The 21,029-nt window shown below is 40.5% G+C and overlaps 1 protein-coding gene across 9 annotated transcripts in view; it reads left to right on the forward strand.

Annotated features, from left to right (window-relative positions):
- Nucleotides 1-21,029, forward strand: part of nid2a (nidogen 2a (osteonidogen)) — a 115,966-nt gene that overhangs the window by 52,686 nt on the left and 42,251 nt on the right. For 7 of the 9 annotated variants that reach the window (XM_069917029.1, XM_069917030.1, XM_069917033.1 and 4 more), the window contains exons 11-14: nt 102-338; nt 1,058-1,303; nt 7,715-7,960; nt 19,920-20,159. In XM_069917029.1, coding sequence (XP_069773130.1) covers nt 102-338; nt 1,058-1,303; nt 7,715-7,960; nt 19,920-20,159 — 969 coding nt within the window. The remainder of the gene's footprint in view (nt 1-101; nt 339-1,057; nt 1,304-7,714; nt 7,961-19,919; nt 20,160-21,029) is intronic. The other 2 variants (XM_069917032.1, XM_069917037.1) reach the window with 2 other exon arrangements.

Consider the following 21,029-nt stretch of genomic DNA (forward strand, 5'->3'; position numbering starts at 1 on the left):
GAAAATGCAATTTCAAGTAATATGACATTTTTATTACAGTGACAATAAATTGAATCTTGAATTTTTTAATTGTTTCAAAACCATTCTCATTTCCTCATTAGCAACTAATGAACATCCAAAAACAGTTTGTGAAGAGCAAAAAGAGAGACTACAAACAGCAAGCCTGCGTGGGCCTCTTGTTGGAATCCACGTCCCTCAGTGCGATGAAGAGGGGAACTTCAGGCCGATGCAGTGTCACAGCAGCACAGGATATTGCTGGTGTGTGTTCGAAAATGGACGGGAAGTTCCAGGGACAAGGACAGCACCTGGAACCAGTCAACCACGCTGTGGGCTGCCAGGTCAGTCAGGATTTTATTTTGGCAATTGGCCACTACTAAAGCTAAAGTTAGAAAATCAAAGAAACTCGTTTATTTTGAAAATGTGATTGGCAACTTGCAACAAGACTTGAAAATATTTCACAGAAACCAGATTGTGGAAACTTGATTTTTAGAGTCTGCTTTATAAACTTCCTCTCACCATTCATTGAAACTAAGACTGGAAAAACTCTGATCATATTTGTGTGGAACCACAAAGCTTCACTATCTTCCATCCCACCCTTCTACACAGCCAAATCCTTTGATCTTTCAGATTACCACCTAAAGGGCAATGTTGAAAAGAGCCCCTTTCTCTTTCTGAACAGTTACTCACTGCATGCATATTTTTAAAATATCCTTTGTTTTTGCCAATTTGACGCCTATGAACCATGCACAACAGGCATCTGTTCTACTGAGCAATATGTTCTAATTATTCTCTGGATAGGAAGATACTGTGAGATGTTTTATCAACTAATTTTTCAGAGTCTTTTCACTGTGTCTGGTATGAATTGAAATTGAGTTTTGCTGGGTATCAGTCTCTTTGAGCGGATGAAATGAAAGACATTTAAAACATTTGGTTTGGGTGTCTGTTCTCCTTTATATTCAGGTGGCAGCAACATGCACCATGTGAAGAAAACTCGTTACTTGTCCCAATTTGTGTAATTTGTGCTTTCATTTTGTCTTGTTTCAAAACCAACAACTAGCAGCATATCAGCGCCCAAGGTCTGCCTGTGAGCAGCAGCGAGAACGTTTCGAAACCGAGAGGATCCGCCATGGATCTCGACCATTGATTGGTCTCCACGTTCCTCAGTGTGATGAAGAGGGGAACTTCAGGCCAATGCAGTGTCACAGCAGCACAGGGCACTGCTGGTGCGTGTACGAAAATGGACAGGAAGTCATAGGGACGAGAACACCACCTGGGGCCAGTCAACCACACTGTGGGCTGCCAGGTCAGTCAGTGTATAAATTAAGCAAAATGACTGGTAGGGTACTAAATAGAGGTGTTCAAGGGGACTTCAATTTATTTAGGATTTCACTTAATTAATCCACTGCTTGTTTGAATTTTCAACCTTTTTGATACTATGCCTTCATAGAATCATGGAAATGTCCTGGACAGTAATGAGCCCTTAGTCCCCAACTTGGTCATGCCAATCATGATGCCTACCTACCCTAATCCCTTTTATTTTCATTCGTCCCATATCCATTAGCTCGTTTCCTACTCAAGTGGTTGTCCAAATGCCTTGTAAACATTGTAATTGTATCTGCCTCCACAACCACAGACAGCTCCTTCTAACAATCCAAACCCTCTGTGTGGGAATAACTGACCTCTCAGACTTTCTTTAAATTACTCCCCTCTTGCTTTTCAAACTCTGCCCTCTCGTCCTAATCTGAGCGAGGGGTGTGGAATTCTGGCTGGTGCCTGTTTTCTATGCTGTAATGTTGAACAGCATCCGTATAAAGTAAAAGGCAGTCGACATTTGTGGTCTGTGCCCTCAGAAGTGCCAAAAATCAAGCAGATGCTTAAACAAAAGGTGGGGATGAGAAGGGGGAGGAACACATGCTCACAAGTAAGAGGTATTGGTAGAAACTGATGGGAGAATAAAAAAGAAACTGAAAATAATGGGAGGGAGGGCAGAGGGCTAAGCAAGATTGCTTTCTGATGGAAGAAGAAAGAGTTGGGGAGCTGGAGGAAGGGAGATGGAGGGATGAGAGAAAGGGAGAAGAGATCAGGGAAGGGGGTTAATGGGAATTGGAGAAGTTTATATTGAAGGTCTTGTTGGAGACTGGGGAAGGGGGTTAATAGAAATTGGAGAAGTTTATATTGATGGTCTGGTTGGTGACCGCCGAGAGAGAATACGTGGGTGTTCCTCCAATTTGTTGGTGGCCTCAGCTTGGCAGAGCATGAGGCCATGGGCAGACATGTCAGTGTGACAGTGGAGTTGGCCACCTGGAGGCTCTAGTTGCTGTAGCAGACAGAGCAGAGATGCTCAATAAAATAGTCTCCCAGTCTCTGTCCAGTCTCCCCAATGTATAGGAGGCCGCAAACAGAGAACTGAATGCAGTAAAATTCCAAGTCCTGTCTCTCTTGGAAGAATGGTTTGGGGCCCCAAATAGTGATAAGGATTTAGGTGCAAGTATTGTATTGTCATTGGATGGGAAGGGAAGGGATGAGGGATGAAGTCATGGAAGGAATAGAAAGTGGAGAGAGGAAGATGTATCTGGTGGAGGCAGCACGTTGTAGGTGATGGAATTTATCGTGTTTGCAGACTTTTTGATCATGCAATTTATCATGTTTGCAGACTTTTTGATCATGCCCTCTTTATGTTAAGATTTAATGTGAAGTTTTGTTAGATTGGAGGAAAAAAATAGCAGCTGAAGTTTAAAGGATTTATATATTAAAAAAAAAGGTGATAGATGAAAAGTAACTAGGTATTTGCTGTACAATATATATGAATTATGTGGTATACTTTCTCCCCCTTTTCTAGCAAAATAAATTAGTCACCCCCCATTCCCCCTACCATTCTACTAAATAATATTATTTCTGATTATAATCCTGGAAGATTATTTTCTGTGAAATATTTTGCCATAACCATTTTTTTTTTCAGAAGCTTGCGCAAACATGAAAATCAATGAACATCTGTTGGAATCTAGGAAAGAGGTAGAGGAATATATGATAAGCAATGGGTGGATGAGGTCAGAGGTCATACACTGCAAAAATCATTCTTTTGACCCACCATTTTGATTCTGACCATCAAACACTTATCAAACAGAGCCTTGAACAATATTTAAGATTTAAAAATATGCTGCCTTTTTCCTTCAGAGCTCTTTTTCTTCCTGTTTCTCTGACTTCCGAGTTGTCATTAAATATTTCATCACCAATGAATGAAAGTCCAAAGTCTGCCTGTGAGCAGCAGTGAGAACAGATTCTTCACATGACCTATACTCTCTCTAGTTACACTTGTGCACTTAATATACTTACCAAACTACTTAAGATTCTCCTTTATCTTTGCCAAAGAAATCTCATGCCATGTACTTTTATTTTTGCCTATTTTCCATCCCTTGTACTTTTTAATGGATTCACTTGATCTTAGCTGCCATTACTTCACACACCCTCTTTTCTCTTAACCCTAATGATTCCTAAGCTACCTGTGATCTCTCTATATATTTGCTCTTCTAATTCCTGCTGACTACTGCTTGGGGTGGGTAGGGACCTCTAGTTCAATCCCTTTCTTATTTTTAAGTTTAACTATACAGCCTCATTGGATGTTCCCCCAGGTATATCTTCCTTAAGTACTGCCGTGTCCTCCCTAATCAGAAATACGACTTCGCTAATCTCTTCTCTCCAGCTCTATCATACCTGCAGCATCTGTACCCTAGGGCATTGTGCTGCCAATTCTGACCATCCTTCAGCGTCATTACTATAGTCGATGTACTATCACAATCTTGAGGGCTCAACCATGCCCTGAGCTCATCTGTCTTGACTGTGAGGCTTTTGTATTAAAAGGAATGTAGTTTAGTTTAGCTTATCTTTTTAAAAATATTTTCTTTAAGTTTTAAGAAAATACAGAATATAGGAAAAAATAAATATAGTAACAATAATACATTGGATATAAAATCATAGAAATATATTCATAAGTTCTGGATAAAAAGGAAAGGAGAGTCTCTCTTCTCCCAGCACCCCCTCCCCGGATTTGAAAGAAAAGGGGACAGACAGCAGGGAACAGAGGGAGATAAAAAGAAAGAAAACAGAAAAGAAAAAGCAACTGGAGCCAAATTCGATGGTTCAGAGTCCCATCATTTTAAAAGTATGAAATTTCTAATAAGGAATAGACTAATTGACAATTATCAAAATAAATGATAGAATCTAGGCATTTAAGTAATCTAAATAAGGTTGCCAAATTTCGATGAACATACTATGTCTATTCCTAAGACTATAAGAAATCTTCTCAAGGGGAATATAACTTTAGACTTCCATGTTCCAACAATCAACTGAAAAGTGGGAAAGCAGCAGGTATGGATGGAATCCCCCAGAAGTCTGGAAGGCTGGCGGCAAAACTCTGCATGCCAAACTGCATGAGTTTTTCAAGCTTTGTTGGGACCAAGGTAAACTGCCTCAGGATCTTCGTGATGCCACCATCATCACCCTGTACAAAAACAAAGGCGAGAAATCAGACTGCTCAAACTACAGGGGAATCACGTTGCTCTCCATTGCAGGCAAAATCTTCGCTAGGATTCTACTAAATAGAATAATACCTAGTGTCGCCGAGAATATTCTCCCAGAATCACAGTGCGGCTTTCGCGCAAACAGAGGAACCACTGACATGGTCTTTGCCCTCAGACAGCTCCAAGAAAAGTGCAGAGAACAAAACAAAGGACTCTACATCACCTTTGTTGACCTCACCAAAGCCTTCGACACCGTGAGCAGGAAAGGGCTTTGGCAAATACTAGAGCGCATCGGATGTCCCCCAAAGTTCCTCAACATGATTATCCAACTGCATGAAAACCAACAAGGTCGGGTCAGATACAGCAATGAGCTCTCTGAACCCTTCTCCATTAACAATGGCGTGAAGCAAGGCTGTGTTCTCGCACCAACCCTCTTTTCAATCTTCTTCAGCATGATGCTGAACCAAGCCATGAAAGACCCCAACAATGAAGACGCTGTTTACATCCGGTACCGCACGGATGGCAGTCTCTTCAATCTGAGGCGCCTGCAAGCTCACACCAAGACACAAGAGAAACTTGTCCGTGAACTACTCTTTGCAGATGATGCCGCTTTAGTTGCCCATTCAGAGCCAGCTCTTCAGCGCTTGACGTCCTGCTTTGCGGAAACTGCCAAAATGTTTGGCCTGGAAGTCAGCCTGAAGAAAACTGAGGTCCTCCATCAGCCAGCTCCCCACCATGACTACCAGCCCCCCCACATCTCCATCGGGCACACAAAACTCAAAACGGTCAACCAGTTTACCTATCTCGGCTGCACCATTTCATCAGATGCAAGGATCGACAATGAGATAGACAACAGACTCGCCAAGGCAAATAGCGCCTTTGGAAGACTACACAAAAGAGTCTGGAAAAACAACCAACTGAAAAACCTCACAAAGATAAGCGTATACAGAGCCGTTGTCATACCCACACTCCTGTTCGGCTCCGAATCATGGGTCCTCTACCGGCACCACCTACGGCTCCTAGAACGCTTCCACCAGCGTTGTCTCCGCTCCATCCTCAACATCCATTGGAGCGCTCACACCCCTAACGTCGAGGTACTCGAGATGGCAGAGGTCGACAGCATCGAGTCCACGCTGCTGAAGATCCAGCTGCGCTGGATGGGTCACGTCTCCAGAATGGAGGACCATCGCCTTCCCAAGATCGTATTATATGGCGAGCTCTCCACTGGCCACCGTGACAGAGGTGCACCAAAGAAAAGGTACAAGGACTGCCTAAAGAAATCTCTTGGTGCCTGCCACATTGACCACCGCCAGTGGGCTGATAATGCCTCAAACCGTGCATCTTGGCGCCTCACAGTTTGGCGGGCAGCAGCCTCCTTTGAAGAAGACCGCAGAGCCCACCTCACTGACAAAAGGCAAAGGAGGAAAAACCCAACACCCAACCCCAACCAACCAATTTTCCCTTGCAACCGCTGCAATCGTGTCTGCCTGTCCCGCATCGGACTGGTCAGCCACAAACGAGCCTGCAGCTGACGTGGACTTTTTACCCCCTCCATAAATCTTCGTCCGCGAAGCCAAGCCAAAGAAGAGATCATGGGTCCTCTACCGGCATCACCTACGGCTCCTAGAACGCTTCCACCAGCATTGTCTCCGCTCCATCCTCAACATTCATTGGAGCGCTTTCATCCCGAACGTCGAAGTACTCGAGATGGCAGAGGTGGACAGCATTGAGTCCACGCTGCTGAAGATCCAGCTGCGCTGGGTGGGTCACGTCTCCAGAATGGAGGACCATCGCCTTCCCAAGATCGTGTTATATGGCGAGCTCTCCACTGGCCACCGTGACAGAGGTGCACCAAAGAGGTACAAGGACTGCCTAAAGAAATCTCTTGGTGCCTGCCCCATTGACCACCGCCAGTGGGCTGATCTCGCCTCAAACCGTGCATCTTGGCGCCTCACAGTTCGGCGGGCAGCAACCTCCTTTGAAGAAGACCGCAGAGCACACCTCACTGACAAAAGACAAAGGAGGAAAAACCCAACACCCAACCCCAACCCACCAATTTTCCCCTGCAACCGTGTCTGCCTGTCCCGCATCGGACTTGTCAGCCACAAACGAGCCTGCAGCTGACGTGGACATTTACCCCTCCATAAATCTTCGTCCGCGAAGCCAAGCCAAAGAAAAAAGAAGAAATCTTGTCAAGGGGAATATAACTTTAGACTTCCATGTTCCAACAATCAATGCAACGTAGGGAATCAGATTTCCATGTTACTGCTATACATTTCCTGACTATTGACAATGCAATTTTAATAAATTTAGATTTACTTCTGGAGAAGTTAACTTTTATATCTACCAAATTCCCCAGAAGAAACAATTCCGGGTCTAGAGGGAAGTTCACCTCACAATTTTTATCAACACTTCCCCCAATTCTATTCAAAAGGGTCTTAATTTCATGCATAACCAGGTGGAACGTAAAAAGGTACCACACCTGAACACCTATCAGAAAATTCTGGTTTATTTTTGTATCTTTTGAGGTGTGAGTTATAATTGGTGCAGAAAATTATAATAAATCAGTCTATATCTAGAATTAATTAAGATAGACATACTATCGACACATGAATCTGACCAGCATTGTGGATCGACTGCAATGCCCAAATCCAATTCCAATCTCTCCCTTGATCTATGTAGTCCAGATTTTGGGTTTTGATCTTGGATCAGAGCACATATATTAGAGATAAATTTAGTTGCATTCCCCTTTTGAATTAGAATTTCCATGTCTGAGCACATTGGTAGGACCATTAATGGTCCCCACTTTTCCTCAAAAAAGTTCACAATTGGAGATAGCAGAAGAATGTGTTGTTGGGTCAATTATATTTAAGTCCCTCAAAATAAATGGCCTCTGTTATCATAACAGTCTTCAATGTCCCCGATACCATATAGTCAAGATTCTATTGTCCAAAGTCATGGGTATTAAACTGTTTTAATCCCACAAATTATTTAATTTTATCTGAAATATAAATGACATGATTCAATAATGGGTTATTTGTTTTGCACCGATCATTTCTTACTCCTCTGACAGTTTTGCTACTGGACATTTTATTATCTATATTTCCTCCCCACCTTCTCATCTGCTATATTACTATTTTTGGTTGTATGCTGCTATTTTGGTCATTTCACAACCAGTTTTTTAAAATCTGTTTTAGCGATCAATGAACGCCCTAAAACTGCATGCGAAGAGCAGCGAGAGAGATTACAAGACCAGTTGAATGCAAATGGGGCTGAATCTTTGGTGGGACTCCACATCCTTCAGTGTGATGATGAAGGAAACTTCAGGCCAACACAGTGTCACAGCAGCACTGGATACTGCTGGTGTGTGGACGGAAGAGGACAGGAAATTCATGGGACAAGGGTAACACCAGGAACCCGTCAGCCACACTGCGGGCTGCCAGGTCAGACAGGCTTAAGATTAAATAAATTGTTGTAACAGTCACGGGAAATTTAGAGTATGATGGTCTTCTGCAATTTGGAGAAACACATTTCTGTATCTATATGTATTTGATTATCAGAGAAGCAGTTTATTTGGGGTGTTACTCGTTGTAACTATGAGGTGCTTGCAAAACAGAATCATAGAATCATTCCGTACAGAAACGGGTTCTTTGACCCTCCATGTCCATGTACTTGTATACGGCTACACAAAAGCATTGTGTGTTAGGCCCATCGCTTTCTATACCTTGGTGATTCAATTCCTTGCCTTGATGCACCTAAAATATTGAGAGTATCTGGATTTAGCATCTCTTCAGGCATTCTACATACTGTGTGAGGAAGAAAAATATTCCCCTCTAACCCTTCTACCCTCACCTTAAACTAATTCCCTTTTGTTTCTGATTCCCCCACAATGGGAAATTGATTTTTTTTTTGTCTGTAATTTCTCTCCAAACTGACTTGCTCACACAGTCAACAAAAAGTAATTTGGCACACTGAACTTCCAGAACTAAGGGAATCGATGCTTTTGTTCTTGTTCGATTTGTTCAGTTATTCCTATCACTATTTCTTTCTCCCTTCTGTTTGGATGATTTATATAGTTCATAGTTTTCATCTCTTTCAATTCTCCAATTGCATAAAATTTTGAAACACAATTTAATTTTTTTCTACCATGACATTCTGGTATAACCTTGGTCTGCACAAGGAGTTTAGTTGTAATGCTACATTTTGCATAATGCACTTACTGTAGAGCTCGTCGAAAGAACCAAAGACTTGTTGATCCAAACCAAGGCTTTTATTAGCAAAAGACAGGAGCTCTTCACAGGTGGCCGACCAGTCCGGAATGATCCGACCTGGCTAGGGACACAACCCTTTAAGGCCCAGACAATAGGTGTGGCTTAGCTCTCAGCCAATCGCTGTAAGCACAGTCTAGATACAGTAACTATATACACTATGTACATTGGTGATAGATCTGTACTATCACATTCACCCCTTCTTGGAGAATTGACCCTGGGAAAAAAAAACAAAAACGAGGGAGAGAATGAAAGGAAGGGGTAGGTCAAGGACTGTAGCGGTCAGGGGGTCTGACCATCCGGCGTGACCGCCGTGGTGCCGGGATTGGGGTCGCTGGAGTGGTGTCGCCAGCGGGCTCGTCGGGTGCGACTGCTCCGTCGCTCAATTCCCCAGTCGTGTTGTTGGCAGGGTGGCCCGGGTCATTGGGGTGCTGTTGATCCTTCTGTTGCGGCACGTGGCCTGGAGAATAAGGAGTTGGGGAAGGTTGGGTTGGGGGGTTTGCTGGGTCTACCGTGTCCTGAGCTAGGTCCCGCACCGAAACAGTGTCCTCCCACCCGTCTGGGAACTCAACGTAGGCGTAATATGGGTTCGCGTGGAGTAGAGTCACTCGGTCGACCAAGGGGTCGTTCTTTGAGTGCCGGACGTGGCGTCGCAAAAGGACGGGGCCAGGGACGGTGAGCCATGCCGGTACAGTGGTTCCTGATTCGGATTTCCTCGGGAAAAGGAACATCCTTTCGTGGGGGGTGGCATTTGTTGCAGTACATAGGAGGGAGCGGATGGAGTGTAAGGCACTAGTGAGAACCTCCTGCCAGTGAGAGGTGGGGAGATCTTTAGACCAGAGAGCCAGTGTAACCGCTCTCCATATGGTGGCATTCTCCCTCGACCTGGCCGTTACCGCGTGGGTTATAGCTCGTGGTCCTGCTTGAAGCAATACCACAAATGTGATAGTACAGATCTATCACCAATGTACATAGTGTATATAGTTACTGTATCTAGACTGTGCTTACAGCGATTGGCTGAGAGCTAAGCCACACCTATTGTCTGGGCCTTAAAGGGTTGTGTCCCTAGCCAGGTCGGATCATTCCGGACTGGTCGGCCACCTGTGAAGAGCTCCGGTCTTTTGCTAATAAAATTGTAGAGCTCGTCGAAAGAACTAAAGACTTGTTGATCCAAACCAAGGCTTTTATTAGCAAAAGACAGGAGCTCTCCACAGGTGGCCGACCAGTCCGGAATGATCCGACCTGGCTAGGGACACAGCCAATCGCTGTAAGCACAGTCTAGATACAGTAACTATATACACTATGTACATTGGTGATAGATCTGTACTATCACACATACTTAAAATGCTAGAGGGTGCTTCCCTCTAAAATGTGTTGCCCCTTGCAGTCAACAGGAAGAAATATTACCCAGCTCAGTTTAAAATATTTGCACTTCAACAAATAAAAATTTCAAGAGCAGATTTTTTTCCTTGATCTGCAACCTATGAACGTCCAAGATCTGCCTGTGAACACCAATGAGAACTGGTAGAAACTGAGATGAGCTGACATTGGTCTTAGCAATTGATCAGACTCCACATCCCTCAGTGTGATGAAGAGGGGAACTGCAGCACAGGATGAAAATGGACAGGAGGTTCTGAGAGCTAGGGCAGCACCTGGAACTAGACAAAGGTGCTGAAGAAGGAATATAAGGAATTAGAAAGAAAACTAAAAAGCAGGACCTCAATTTGTTGATCTCAGGATCTCACACACAGTGAGAGTAAGAATAGGAGGTTGTAGCAGATGAATGTGTGGCTGCAGTGTTGGTGCAGGGGGCAGGGGGTACAGATTTGTGGATCTTTAAGATCTCTTCTGGGGAAGGTATGACCTCTGCAAAAAGGATTGGTTGCAGCTGAACTGGAGGGGTCTAATATCTTGGTGGGCATGTTTGTTAGAGCTGTTGGGGAGGGTTTTAAACTAGTTTGGCAGGGGGGGTCAGAACCAGAATGAGAGAGTAGTGACTAAAGCAGAAGATACACTGTAACATTGTGAGGAAAGATTGGGATCAATAAGGCAAAGTGTAAGATTAAGGATTTAACTTGACTGAATGATCCAAGGATAGACAAGTCTCCCAAATCAGATGGAATGCACCCATGAGTTCTAGAAGAAGTAGCTATGGAAATTGTGGAGGCATTAGTAATTAGTTACCAAAAATCAATAAATTCTGGCATGGTTTGAAGTTGGTGGTGAAGAAGGTGAATGCAATGTGGCATTCATGACTAGAAGAATAGGATATAAGAGCAGGGATGTGATGTTGAGGCTTTATAAGGCCTCCCTTGTAGTACAGGGTTCCTCCTTATTTAAGAAAGGATGTGGTGGCATTGGAGAGGGTTCAGTGAAGATTGACATAAATGATTCCTAAAATGTAAGAATCAGCATATGAGGAACGTTTGACAGCTCTTGGACTGTATTCCTTGGACTTCAGAAGAATGGGGGAGATCTCGTAGAAGCACTTTGAATGTTGAAAGGGCTGGACAGTGTAGATGTGACAAAGTTGTTTCCCATGTTTAGGACAAGAAGACACAACTTTAGGATTGAGGCAGAGAAATTTCTTTAGCCAGAGAGTGGTGGACCTCTGGAATTTGCTTCCATGGGCGACTGTGGAGACCAAGTCATTGGTTGTATTCAAGAAAGAGTTTGATAGGAATCTGAATAGTCAGGGCATCATAGTTATGGGGTGAAGGCAGGGGAATGGGGTATGAGTGCAAAAATGGATCAGCTCATATCGTGTGGTCCTAAGCAAAATAATCAGTGGACCAATCATGAGACATTACTACTTTTTCATCAAATGTCTTCATCTGGAATTTGCAAATGTGTTTCAAAGCCTTTCAAGTTCAGGATTACTGTCACATGATATCTAGTACAGTGAGAAGGGTTCATGAGCAGTCGAGCAAGTCCATTCTAATGTGTCTGTAGCAATACAATGTAGAAGAGCACATTAAAATGTGTAGTGCTGCAGTGAAAAGATCAGTTTCTACATAGCAAGGGCAGCATGAGGTCACAATATAGAGGTTCATTCAAGATCCTGGTGGTGGGGGGGGGGGGGGGGAAGAAACTCTTTGAACCTTTTGATACGCAATTTCATTCATGAGCCTTCTCCCTGAGGGGAAGAGGAAGAAGAGAGTATGACTGGGGTGAGATAAGTCTTCAGTATGCTTGCTGCCTTTCTGAGCAGTGGGAATTGTAGATGGAGAGAGAGGGAGAGGGAGAGAGGGGAGGTTTATGTGCTATTGTAAGGTGCATTCACTGCCTTCCAACATTGGCCTGAGCAGCTCTTGTACCATTGTTCAACAGCATGTCATCATGCTGAACTTCCTTAGCCTTCTAAAGAAGCAGAATTTTTGGTTTGCTTTCTTCATCATTGCATTGACGTGGTTGGTCCAGATCAGGTCACTGGCTTTGTGGCTCTAAAGCATTTCACAGTTAAAAAAATAGCCTTTGTTCCAATAAATTGATTGTGATAGGAACAATTGATATGGGCATCTCTAATCTATTTAGCTGTGAGCTACTTATCAGTCATGGCCATCATTGTTATAATACACAAATATAGCCCCCCACCCCCCAACTACCAGTGCAGTCCATGTCCCCCTTGTACCAACACAAATCCCATTATTTTTATGCCCTTCTATGCCTGGTCAATTATGATAGTTTGTTATGATACACAAAGGTGCAATGTACAGATGCACTGAAATTCTTGCTTGCTGCAGATACATGGATGCATAAAATACATATTAAACATCAATAACCACACAAGAGAAAAAAAAAGATGGACTTAATGCAAAAGAAAAAGCAATGTTACAATAGTGTAGACAGACAGGTCTTTGGTAGTCCTGGAGTAGTGTTATGATTAGGATACGTCAGAAACATTCAAAATCCTGATAGCAGTTTTTGGGAGAAAAAAATATTCTTGTACATAGAGGTGTTTATTTGGGGGTTCTGTATTATCTGCCTGAAGGTAACACCAAGAAGAAATTATGATAAGGATGTTGGAGGTTCTTTATGATGGTTACGTTTTGAGGCAGCACCTCCTCCAGCTGTCTTCAGTGGAATGGAGGTTAGTACCTGTGATGGACTTGGCTAGATTTGCCCCTTTCTGCAGTCTTCTGCATTACTGAGCACTTTCAAACCAGGCTGTGATGCAACCAGCCAGTATACCTTCCATGGTACACTTGTCAAAGTTTGGAGTGCTCCTAAGAAAGTAGAGGTGTTAGTGTGCCACCTTCAGCATTGCCTTCAAATGCAAATCTAGATGCTGTTTAAATGCTGTGAGAGAACTTGTCAACATCACCTCTTTACCATATTCCAGACTCCAACCACCCTCTTTGGAATGAGTTCCCTTCAAGCCTTCTACCTTTCACCTTAAACCATTGTCCTCTTTGACATCCACACCTGAAGAAAAATATTTTTACTGCCCACCCTTTTGATCCCCCTCATAACTAGGTCATTTCTCAGCACATCCATTCCAGGAAAAATAAACACAAGCTCTAGTTTCTTGTTACGCCTGTAGTACTTGAATCCAGCCTACATCCTCCTTTGCATCCTCAGCAATACAATCACATCCCTCCTACAGTGTGGCAATCAGAATTGCACGCACTTGCCAGGCATGGCCAAGCCAACATTTAGGCCACCCACATGACACTCCAACACTGATATCCTACTTCACTACCAATAAAGACAAGTATTCTATATGCCTCAACCACACTATCCAGGGAGGAGTCATGTGATGGAGTAGTGGCTGGTCGGGGAACTCCAGCCCTCTCCAGAAAAGTAAAAAAAAAGAGTGAAAAAACGAAGGCACAAACACAAAAATCAAAATAAAGTGAAAATAAAGGTGTGGAGAAAATGGCAGCGAAAAAAGAAAAGCCAAAAGCAATGGGAAGAAGAGAAGAAGAAAGGACGTCGGAAGAAGAAGGTGAAGGCCTTACCTGTCCGAAGAGGCCCGCCGCGGAGAGAGAAGCCCGCTCCCTAAGGTCAGTTGAAGCCCCGAACTCGGGACTACAAAAATGGCTCACGGAGCCAAACAAAAGTGCGCAACCGCGCATGCGCGAGACAAAAATAACACTGACAGGAGGGGGGACCAGCTGAGGAGTCGATCTCCACAGCTGAAATTGACAGCCACAACAAAGCAGCAAGAGGAAAGCACAGAAAATAATGAGAGCAAGAAAGAAGAGAGTAAAAATAAATCAAAGAAACAACAGATGACCAACCCAGAGGAAGAAGACCAGCAGCAAGACACTTCTAATAAAAATAAGAAGACCAAAAATACCCAACAAAATAAAACAAACAAACCAACAAGAAAACTAGAAGAGACAGAGGTAAAGGACACAGATCCTGGAATGGACTCAGAAGAAGAAGAGGAAGAACACAGAGAAATGGAAGATGAAGGGAAGGGCAAGACAATGGATATATTTTTTTAAAGAATATAAGGAATCAGTAAAAGAATGGCAGTCACAAGAATTCAGTGAAATAAAAAGAAGAGTAAAAAGTACAGAAGAAAAAATGAATAGATTAGAGATGATCATGTCAGATATAGGAAAAAGAGTGGACAAGGTGGAAGAACGAGAAACAGCCGTAGAAATGGAAGTAGAGGACTTAAAAAAGAAATTAGAAGAATCTGATAAAAAAGTTAAAGAGACACAAGAGCTGTTAGCTCAGAAGATAGATATAATGGAAAATTATAATAGAAGAAACACTATAAAGATAGTGGGCCTTAAGGAAGATGAAGAAGGCAAGAATATGAGAGAATTTATAAAAGAATGGATCCCCAGGGTCCTAGGAAAACCAGAATTACAGGAAGAAATGGAAATAGAAAGGGCACACAGAACATTAGCCCCTAAACCACAACCACAACAAAAACCAAGATCCATTCTAGTAAAATTCTTAAGATATACAACAAGAGAAAATATATTGGAGAAAGCAATGAGGAAAATAAGAGAAGACAAAAAACCACTGGAATACAAAGGTCAAAAAATTGTTTTCTATCCAGATATAAGTTTTGAACTCCTGAAGAAGTGGAAGGAGTTTAATGCAGCAAAAACGATCCTATGGAAAAAAGGATATAAATTTATGCTAAAGTATCCAGCGGTACTTAAAATAATTATTCCAGGGCAGCAAAACAGACTATTCTTGGATCCGGAGGAAGCAAGAAAATTTGCAGAACAACTACAAAACAGACAGAGAGAGGAAGATATGTAACGAGAACAAAAATGACCACAAACTATATGTATGTGTGTATGTAGGTATATATATATATATATATAATAATATATAATATATAATATATAAAAATAGAATATAGGTAAGAACTAAGAAGGGGAAGAAAGGAAGTATGGGGGGAATTAAGAGAGTGACCTTTGTTGGATAGGAAAATTAAAATCTTTTCTGGGGGGGGCTGGGTGGCGAAGAGTTACGGTCACTGCGAAATTAGTTGACGCTTGCGAGTGAATTCGCAAATCCAAATGGAGAGGAGAGATGTGGTTGCCCGACAAGGGACAAAGGGCAACTCAGGAAGGGGAGAGGATAGTGGGGTTAAAGGAAATTTAGATAGGAGAATAAGGGAAATGTTTTATGTTTTAGAAATGTTGTCTTATAAAGTGTTCAAAAAAAGAAAGCAGAAATGGATAAGAAGGAAAGGAAATGGAAAGGAAAGATAAACAAAGTATGAAATGGCTATGTTGAACTATATGACTTTAAATATTAATGGAATACATAACCAAATCAAAAGGAAGAAACTGCTAAATTTACTGAAAAAAGAAAAAATTGATATAGCATTCATACAAGAAACACACTTAACTGAAATGGAGCACAAGAAATTAAAGAGAGATTGGATAGGACATGTAACAGCAGCATCATATAATTCAAAAGCTAGAGGAGTAGCTATATTAATCAGTAAAAATGTACCAATCAAAATAGAAGAGGAAATAATAGATCCAGCAGGGAGATATGTAATGATAAAATGTCAGATATATTCGGAGTTTTGGAATTTACTCAATGTATATTCACCTAACGAAGAAGATCAAAAATTTATGCAAGATATTTTTTTGAAGATAGCAGACACGCAAGGGAACATACTAATAGGAGGGGATTTCAACCTTAATTTGGATTCAAACATGGATAAAACTGGGAAAAAAATTAACAGAAAGAACAAAGTAACCAAATTTATAATTGAATCGATGCAAGAAATGCAACTTTTGGATATATGGAGGAAACAACACCCAAAAGAAAAGGAATATTCATATTATTCGGGTAGACATAAAACATACTCAAGAATAGACCTATTCCTGTTATCAGCTCGCATGCAAGACAGAGTTAGGAAAACAGAATATAAAGCTAGACTATTATTGGACCACTCACCCCTGATATTGACAATAGAGTTAGAGGATATCCCTCCAAGAATGTATAGATGGAGATTAAACTCCATGCTACTTAAAAGGCAGGATTTTAGAGAATTAATTGAACGACAAATTAAAATGTACTTTGAAATAAATACGGAATCAGTGAAAGATAAGTTTATACTATGGGATGCAATGAAAGCGTTCATCAGAGGGCAAATAATAAGTTATGTAACCAAGATGAAGAAGGACTACAATCAGGAAACAGAGCAGTTGGAAAGGGAAATAGCAAATATAGAAAAAGAATTAGCAATGAAGGAAGACACAACTAAAAGAAGAGAATTGGCAGATAAAAAAATAAAATATGAAACACTACAAACATATAAGGTGGAGAAGAACATAATGAAGACAAAACAGAAATATTATGAACGAGGGGAAAAAACGCACAAAATTCTAGCGTGGCAGCTTAAGACAGAACAAACTAAGAGAATGGTATTGGCATTAAGGAAAAAAGACAAGCAAATCACATATAATCCAATGGAGATTAATGAAAACTTCAGAGAATTCTACGAACAATTATATCAAACTGAAAACGAAGGGAAAGAAGACAAAATAGATGAATTTTTAACTAAAATTGAACTACTGAAATTACAAACAGAGGAACAAAATAAATTAACAGAACCGTTTGAAATAGTAGAAATACAAGAGATAATAAAAAAAACTACCGAATAATAAAACACCAGGAGAGGATGGATTCCCAATAGAATTCTATAAAACATTTAAAGATTTATTAATTCCTCCCCTCCTGGAAGTAATGAACCAGATTGATAAAACACAAAGCTTACCAGATTCATGCAAAACAGCAATAATTACAGTAATACCAAAGACCGGGAAAGATCCACTCGCACCAGCGTCATATAGACCAATATCTTTACTTAACACAGATTATAAGATAATAGCTAAACTATTAGCAAACAGATTAGCCGACTATGTACCAAAAATAGTAAATCTAGACCAAACTGGATTTATTAAAAAAAGACGAACCACAGACAATATTTGTAAATTTGTTAACTTAATTCATGCAGTAGAAGGAAATAAAGCTCCAACAGTAGCGGTTGCTTTAGATGCAGAGAAGGCCTTTGACAAAGTAGAATGGAATTATTTATTCAAAGTACTACAAAAATTCAGCTTACCAGAGAAATATATTAATTGGATTAAAGCATTATATAAGGGGGCATTGTCGAAAGTGACAGTAAATGGATATATATCAAAACAATTTAACTTAAGCAGATCAACAAGGCAGGGATGCCCACTATCGCCCTTATTGTTCGCGTTAGCCATAGAACCTCTAGCAGAACTGATAAGAACAGAAAATAAAATAAAAGGGATAAAAATAAAAGACAAGGAATATAAAATCAGTTTATTTGCAGATGAAGTTATAGTATACTTAGCAGAACCAGAAATATCAATAAAAGAATTACATTAGAAATTGAAGGAATATGGAGAAGTGTCGGGGTACAAGATTAACGCAAATAAAAGTGAAACAATGGCAATGAATAATGCGGATTTCTTAAAATTTAAGAAAGAATCACCATTCAGATGGCAAACGCAAGCAATGCGATTCCTAGGTATACAAATAAATAAAAACCTCGGCCATCTATATAAACTCAATTATTATCCACTAATGAAAAAATTACAAGACGACTTAGAGCATTGGAAAGACTTACCACTAACACTGATAGGAAGGATAACCTGTATTAAAATGAACATTTTCCCAAGGATACAATACCTATTTTAGGCATTGCCAATACACTTGACAGAGAAATTCTTCAAGGAGTTAAAGAAAATAATAAGGAAATTTTTATGGAAAGGGGGGAAAACCGAGGATAGCACTAGATAAATTAACAGAATGGTATAAACAAGGAGGCTTACAACTGCTAAACTTTAAAAATTATTATAGAGCCGCACAATTAAGATACCTATCAGATTTTTATCAAACAAGGGAAAAGCCAGATTGGACTAGATTAGAACTAGATAAAATAGGGGAGAAGATACCTGAACATATTATATAAATGGGATGAAAAATTGGTACAACGTAGGAATTCTCCAGTATTACATCATCTGCTCAATGTTTGGAAGAAGATTCATGTAGAAAGGAATAAAATAAATTACCAACTACCAAAACTAATACTGACGCAAAATCAGCTAATCCTTTTTACAATAGATAACCTTTCCTTTAGAGAATGGGAGAAAAAAGGGATCAAAAGAATAGAAAATTGTTTTTCGGGAAATAAATTATTCTTTGAACAAATGAAGGATAAATATAATATAACTCAAGATACAGTGTTGGCATACTACCAACTGAAATCCTACTTGAAGGACAAATTGGGAAGCAGCCTGAGGTTACCAGAGGGAAGTAATTTTGAATATGTGATTACAGACACAACGATAATCAAAAAATTTGTAACAAACATGTATATTAAACTACAAGAAAAGGAGAATGAGGAAACAAATGGTAAAACTAAACAAAAATGGGAACAAGATCTAAACATAAAGATAAAGAAGGAAACATGGGAGAAGTTATGCTCAGGAACTATGAGAAATACAATAAATATGAGGTTACGTATGATACAATATAACTGGATACACAGGCTATACATTACACCTCAAAAGTTAAATAAATGGGACCCAACAGTATTTGACAGATGTTTTCGCTGTAAAAAGGAAATGGGAACAACAATTCATGCAATTTGGACATGTGAGAAAGTGAAAAAATTTTGGGAAGATCTAAACCAGATATTAAATAAAATCACAAAAAGCAATATACCAAAAAACCCAGAAATCTTCCTCCTAAGTAATATAAAAAACAAAGAATTTGGGCTTGATTTGGATGGTGCACAAAAAAGATTTGTTAGGATAGCCCTAGCGGTAGCAAAAAAATGTATTATGTCAGCCTGGAAATTAGAAGATAACTTGAGAATACAACAATGGTATATAGAAATGAATAAATGTATTCCATTAGAATAAATAACGTATAATTTAAGAAATAACATTACAATATTTGAACAAATATGGGAGCCATACATGAAACATAATAGAGAAAACCTACCGTGGACATCTACCACCTAAAATGACAGGAGAAGAGAATGAAAAGAACTGACTCAGTGGAATTTCTTGTTTATTTTTATTGAGTGACAACATTGTTTGACGGGTTTAATGTATCTTATTTTCTGAACTTTAAATAAATGGGAGGGGAGGAGGGAAGGGGGGGGGAAAAAAGGACACTATATATTTAAGAAGGAAAATGTATGTATCTTGATCTATATGGTTTATAGTGTGAAAAATAAAAATTTAAAAAAAACCACACTATCCAGCTGTGTTGTACTTTCAGGGATCTGTAGACATTCCAAAGCCCTTCTGTTCATCAAACTGCTCCAGTGCCCTATCATTTCAGTACATATTGTACCTGTCTTTGCTACATGTTATTGATTGGCATGAAATGTATATTCCTGCTTGTCTTTTTTTAATCTCTAGAAGGTCCATTTTGCCTTCCTATAATTTCTTTCCCTATCCCACCTTTGTTCTGCACAAGGATTTTGCATCAGTTGTAAATATGGAATAATATGAAATGTACTTAATATATTTCCTTTGATGTTTCCCTCTGAAGTGATTGTAGCTAACACAAAATATTACTCATCTCAGATTAAAACATTTACACTGTTAATTAGTCATAGTTTTATGAACTGTTTCTTTCTTTAATTGGTTAGAAGCCAATGAGCGCCCAAAGTCTGCCTGTGAGCAACACCGAGAACGGGTAGAAACAGAAGTGAGCCTGCGTGGGCATCTTATCGGACTCCACGTCCCTCAGTGTGATGAAGAGGGGAACTTCAGACCGATGCAGTGTCACAGCAGCACAGGATACTGTTGGTGTGTGTTCGAAAATGGACAGGAAGTTCCAGGGACAAGGACAGCTCCTGGGACCAGTCAACCACGCTGTGGGCTGCCAGGTCATTTTATTTTTGCCTTTTTCCCCATAGCCTATAATTCTCCCACTATGCAGAAATTTAAGACACAGATATATTTATTGCTTCTTTGGAAGAATTCTGCACATTCATACTCTTTAAGTATTTCCTCCCCATCCATCTTAAATTTATTCACCGGAATCTTGATGCAATATCCACAAATTCTACTCCTATCTACCAGTTGAAGCAACTTTCTTGTTTCTATCTTATTATCCCTTTAATAATTTTGTGCATTTCTAGAAGATCCCCTTTCATCCTTCGAAATTCCAGTGAGTATAGTCGATGGTGATGTGATCTCTCCGAATAGGCTAACCCCCATATCTCTGGAATCAACCTGCGAACCTATTCTGAACCACCTCTAAAACCAGTACATCTCAAACAAGATCAGAACTGCATGCAATCTGTCAAATGCAGCTTCACAAGCCCCTGCACAGTAGCAGCAGAAATTCCCAGCTCTTAAATTTAATCCCTCCAGGAATGAATGCCAGCATCCCTGTTACACTTGCAAACCAATCTTTTGTGATTTATGCACAAGCATTCCCATGTCAGCATGCTGCAATCTTTCACCAACTAAATAATAATTTTCTTCACTATTTTCTCCTTTCCAAGTGGATGACCTGGCATTTACTAACCCTGTACTCCATCTAACACTGTGTTGCCCACTCTCTTAACCTGTCTATATATCTCTCTTCATACTCTCCACATTATCCATACAATTTGCTTTTCCATTCAATTTAGCTACCCTCGGGGCCTTTCTCCAAAGCACTTGTGTATCTTGTGAACAGATTTGGACCCAGCACTAACCCCTACAGCAAGCGGCTAACCACTGATTGCTAACCAGTGAAAGACCCATTT

Source organism: Narcine bancroftii, chromosome 2 (genome assembly GCF_036971445.1).
Source record: "Narcine bancroftii isolate sNarBan1 chromosome 2, sNarBan1.hap1, whole genome shotgun sequence".
Classification (NCBI taxonomy): domain Eukaryota; kingdom Metazoa; phylum Chordata; class Chondrichthyes; order Torpediniformes; family Narcinidae; genus Narcine; species Narcine bancroftii.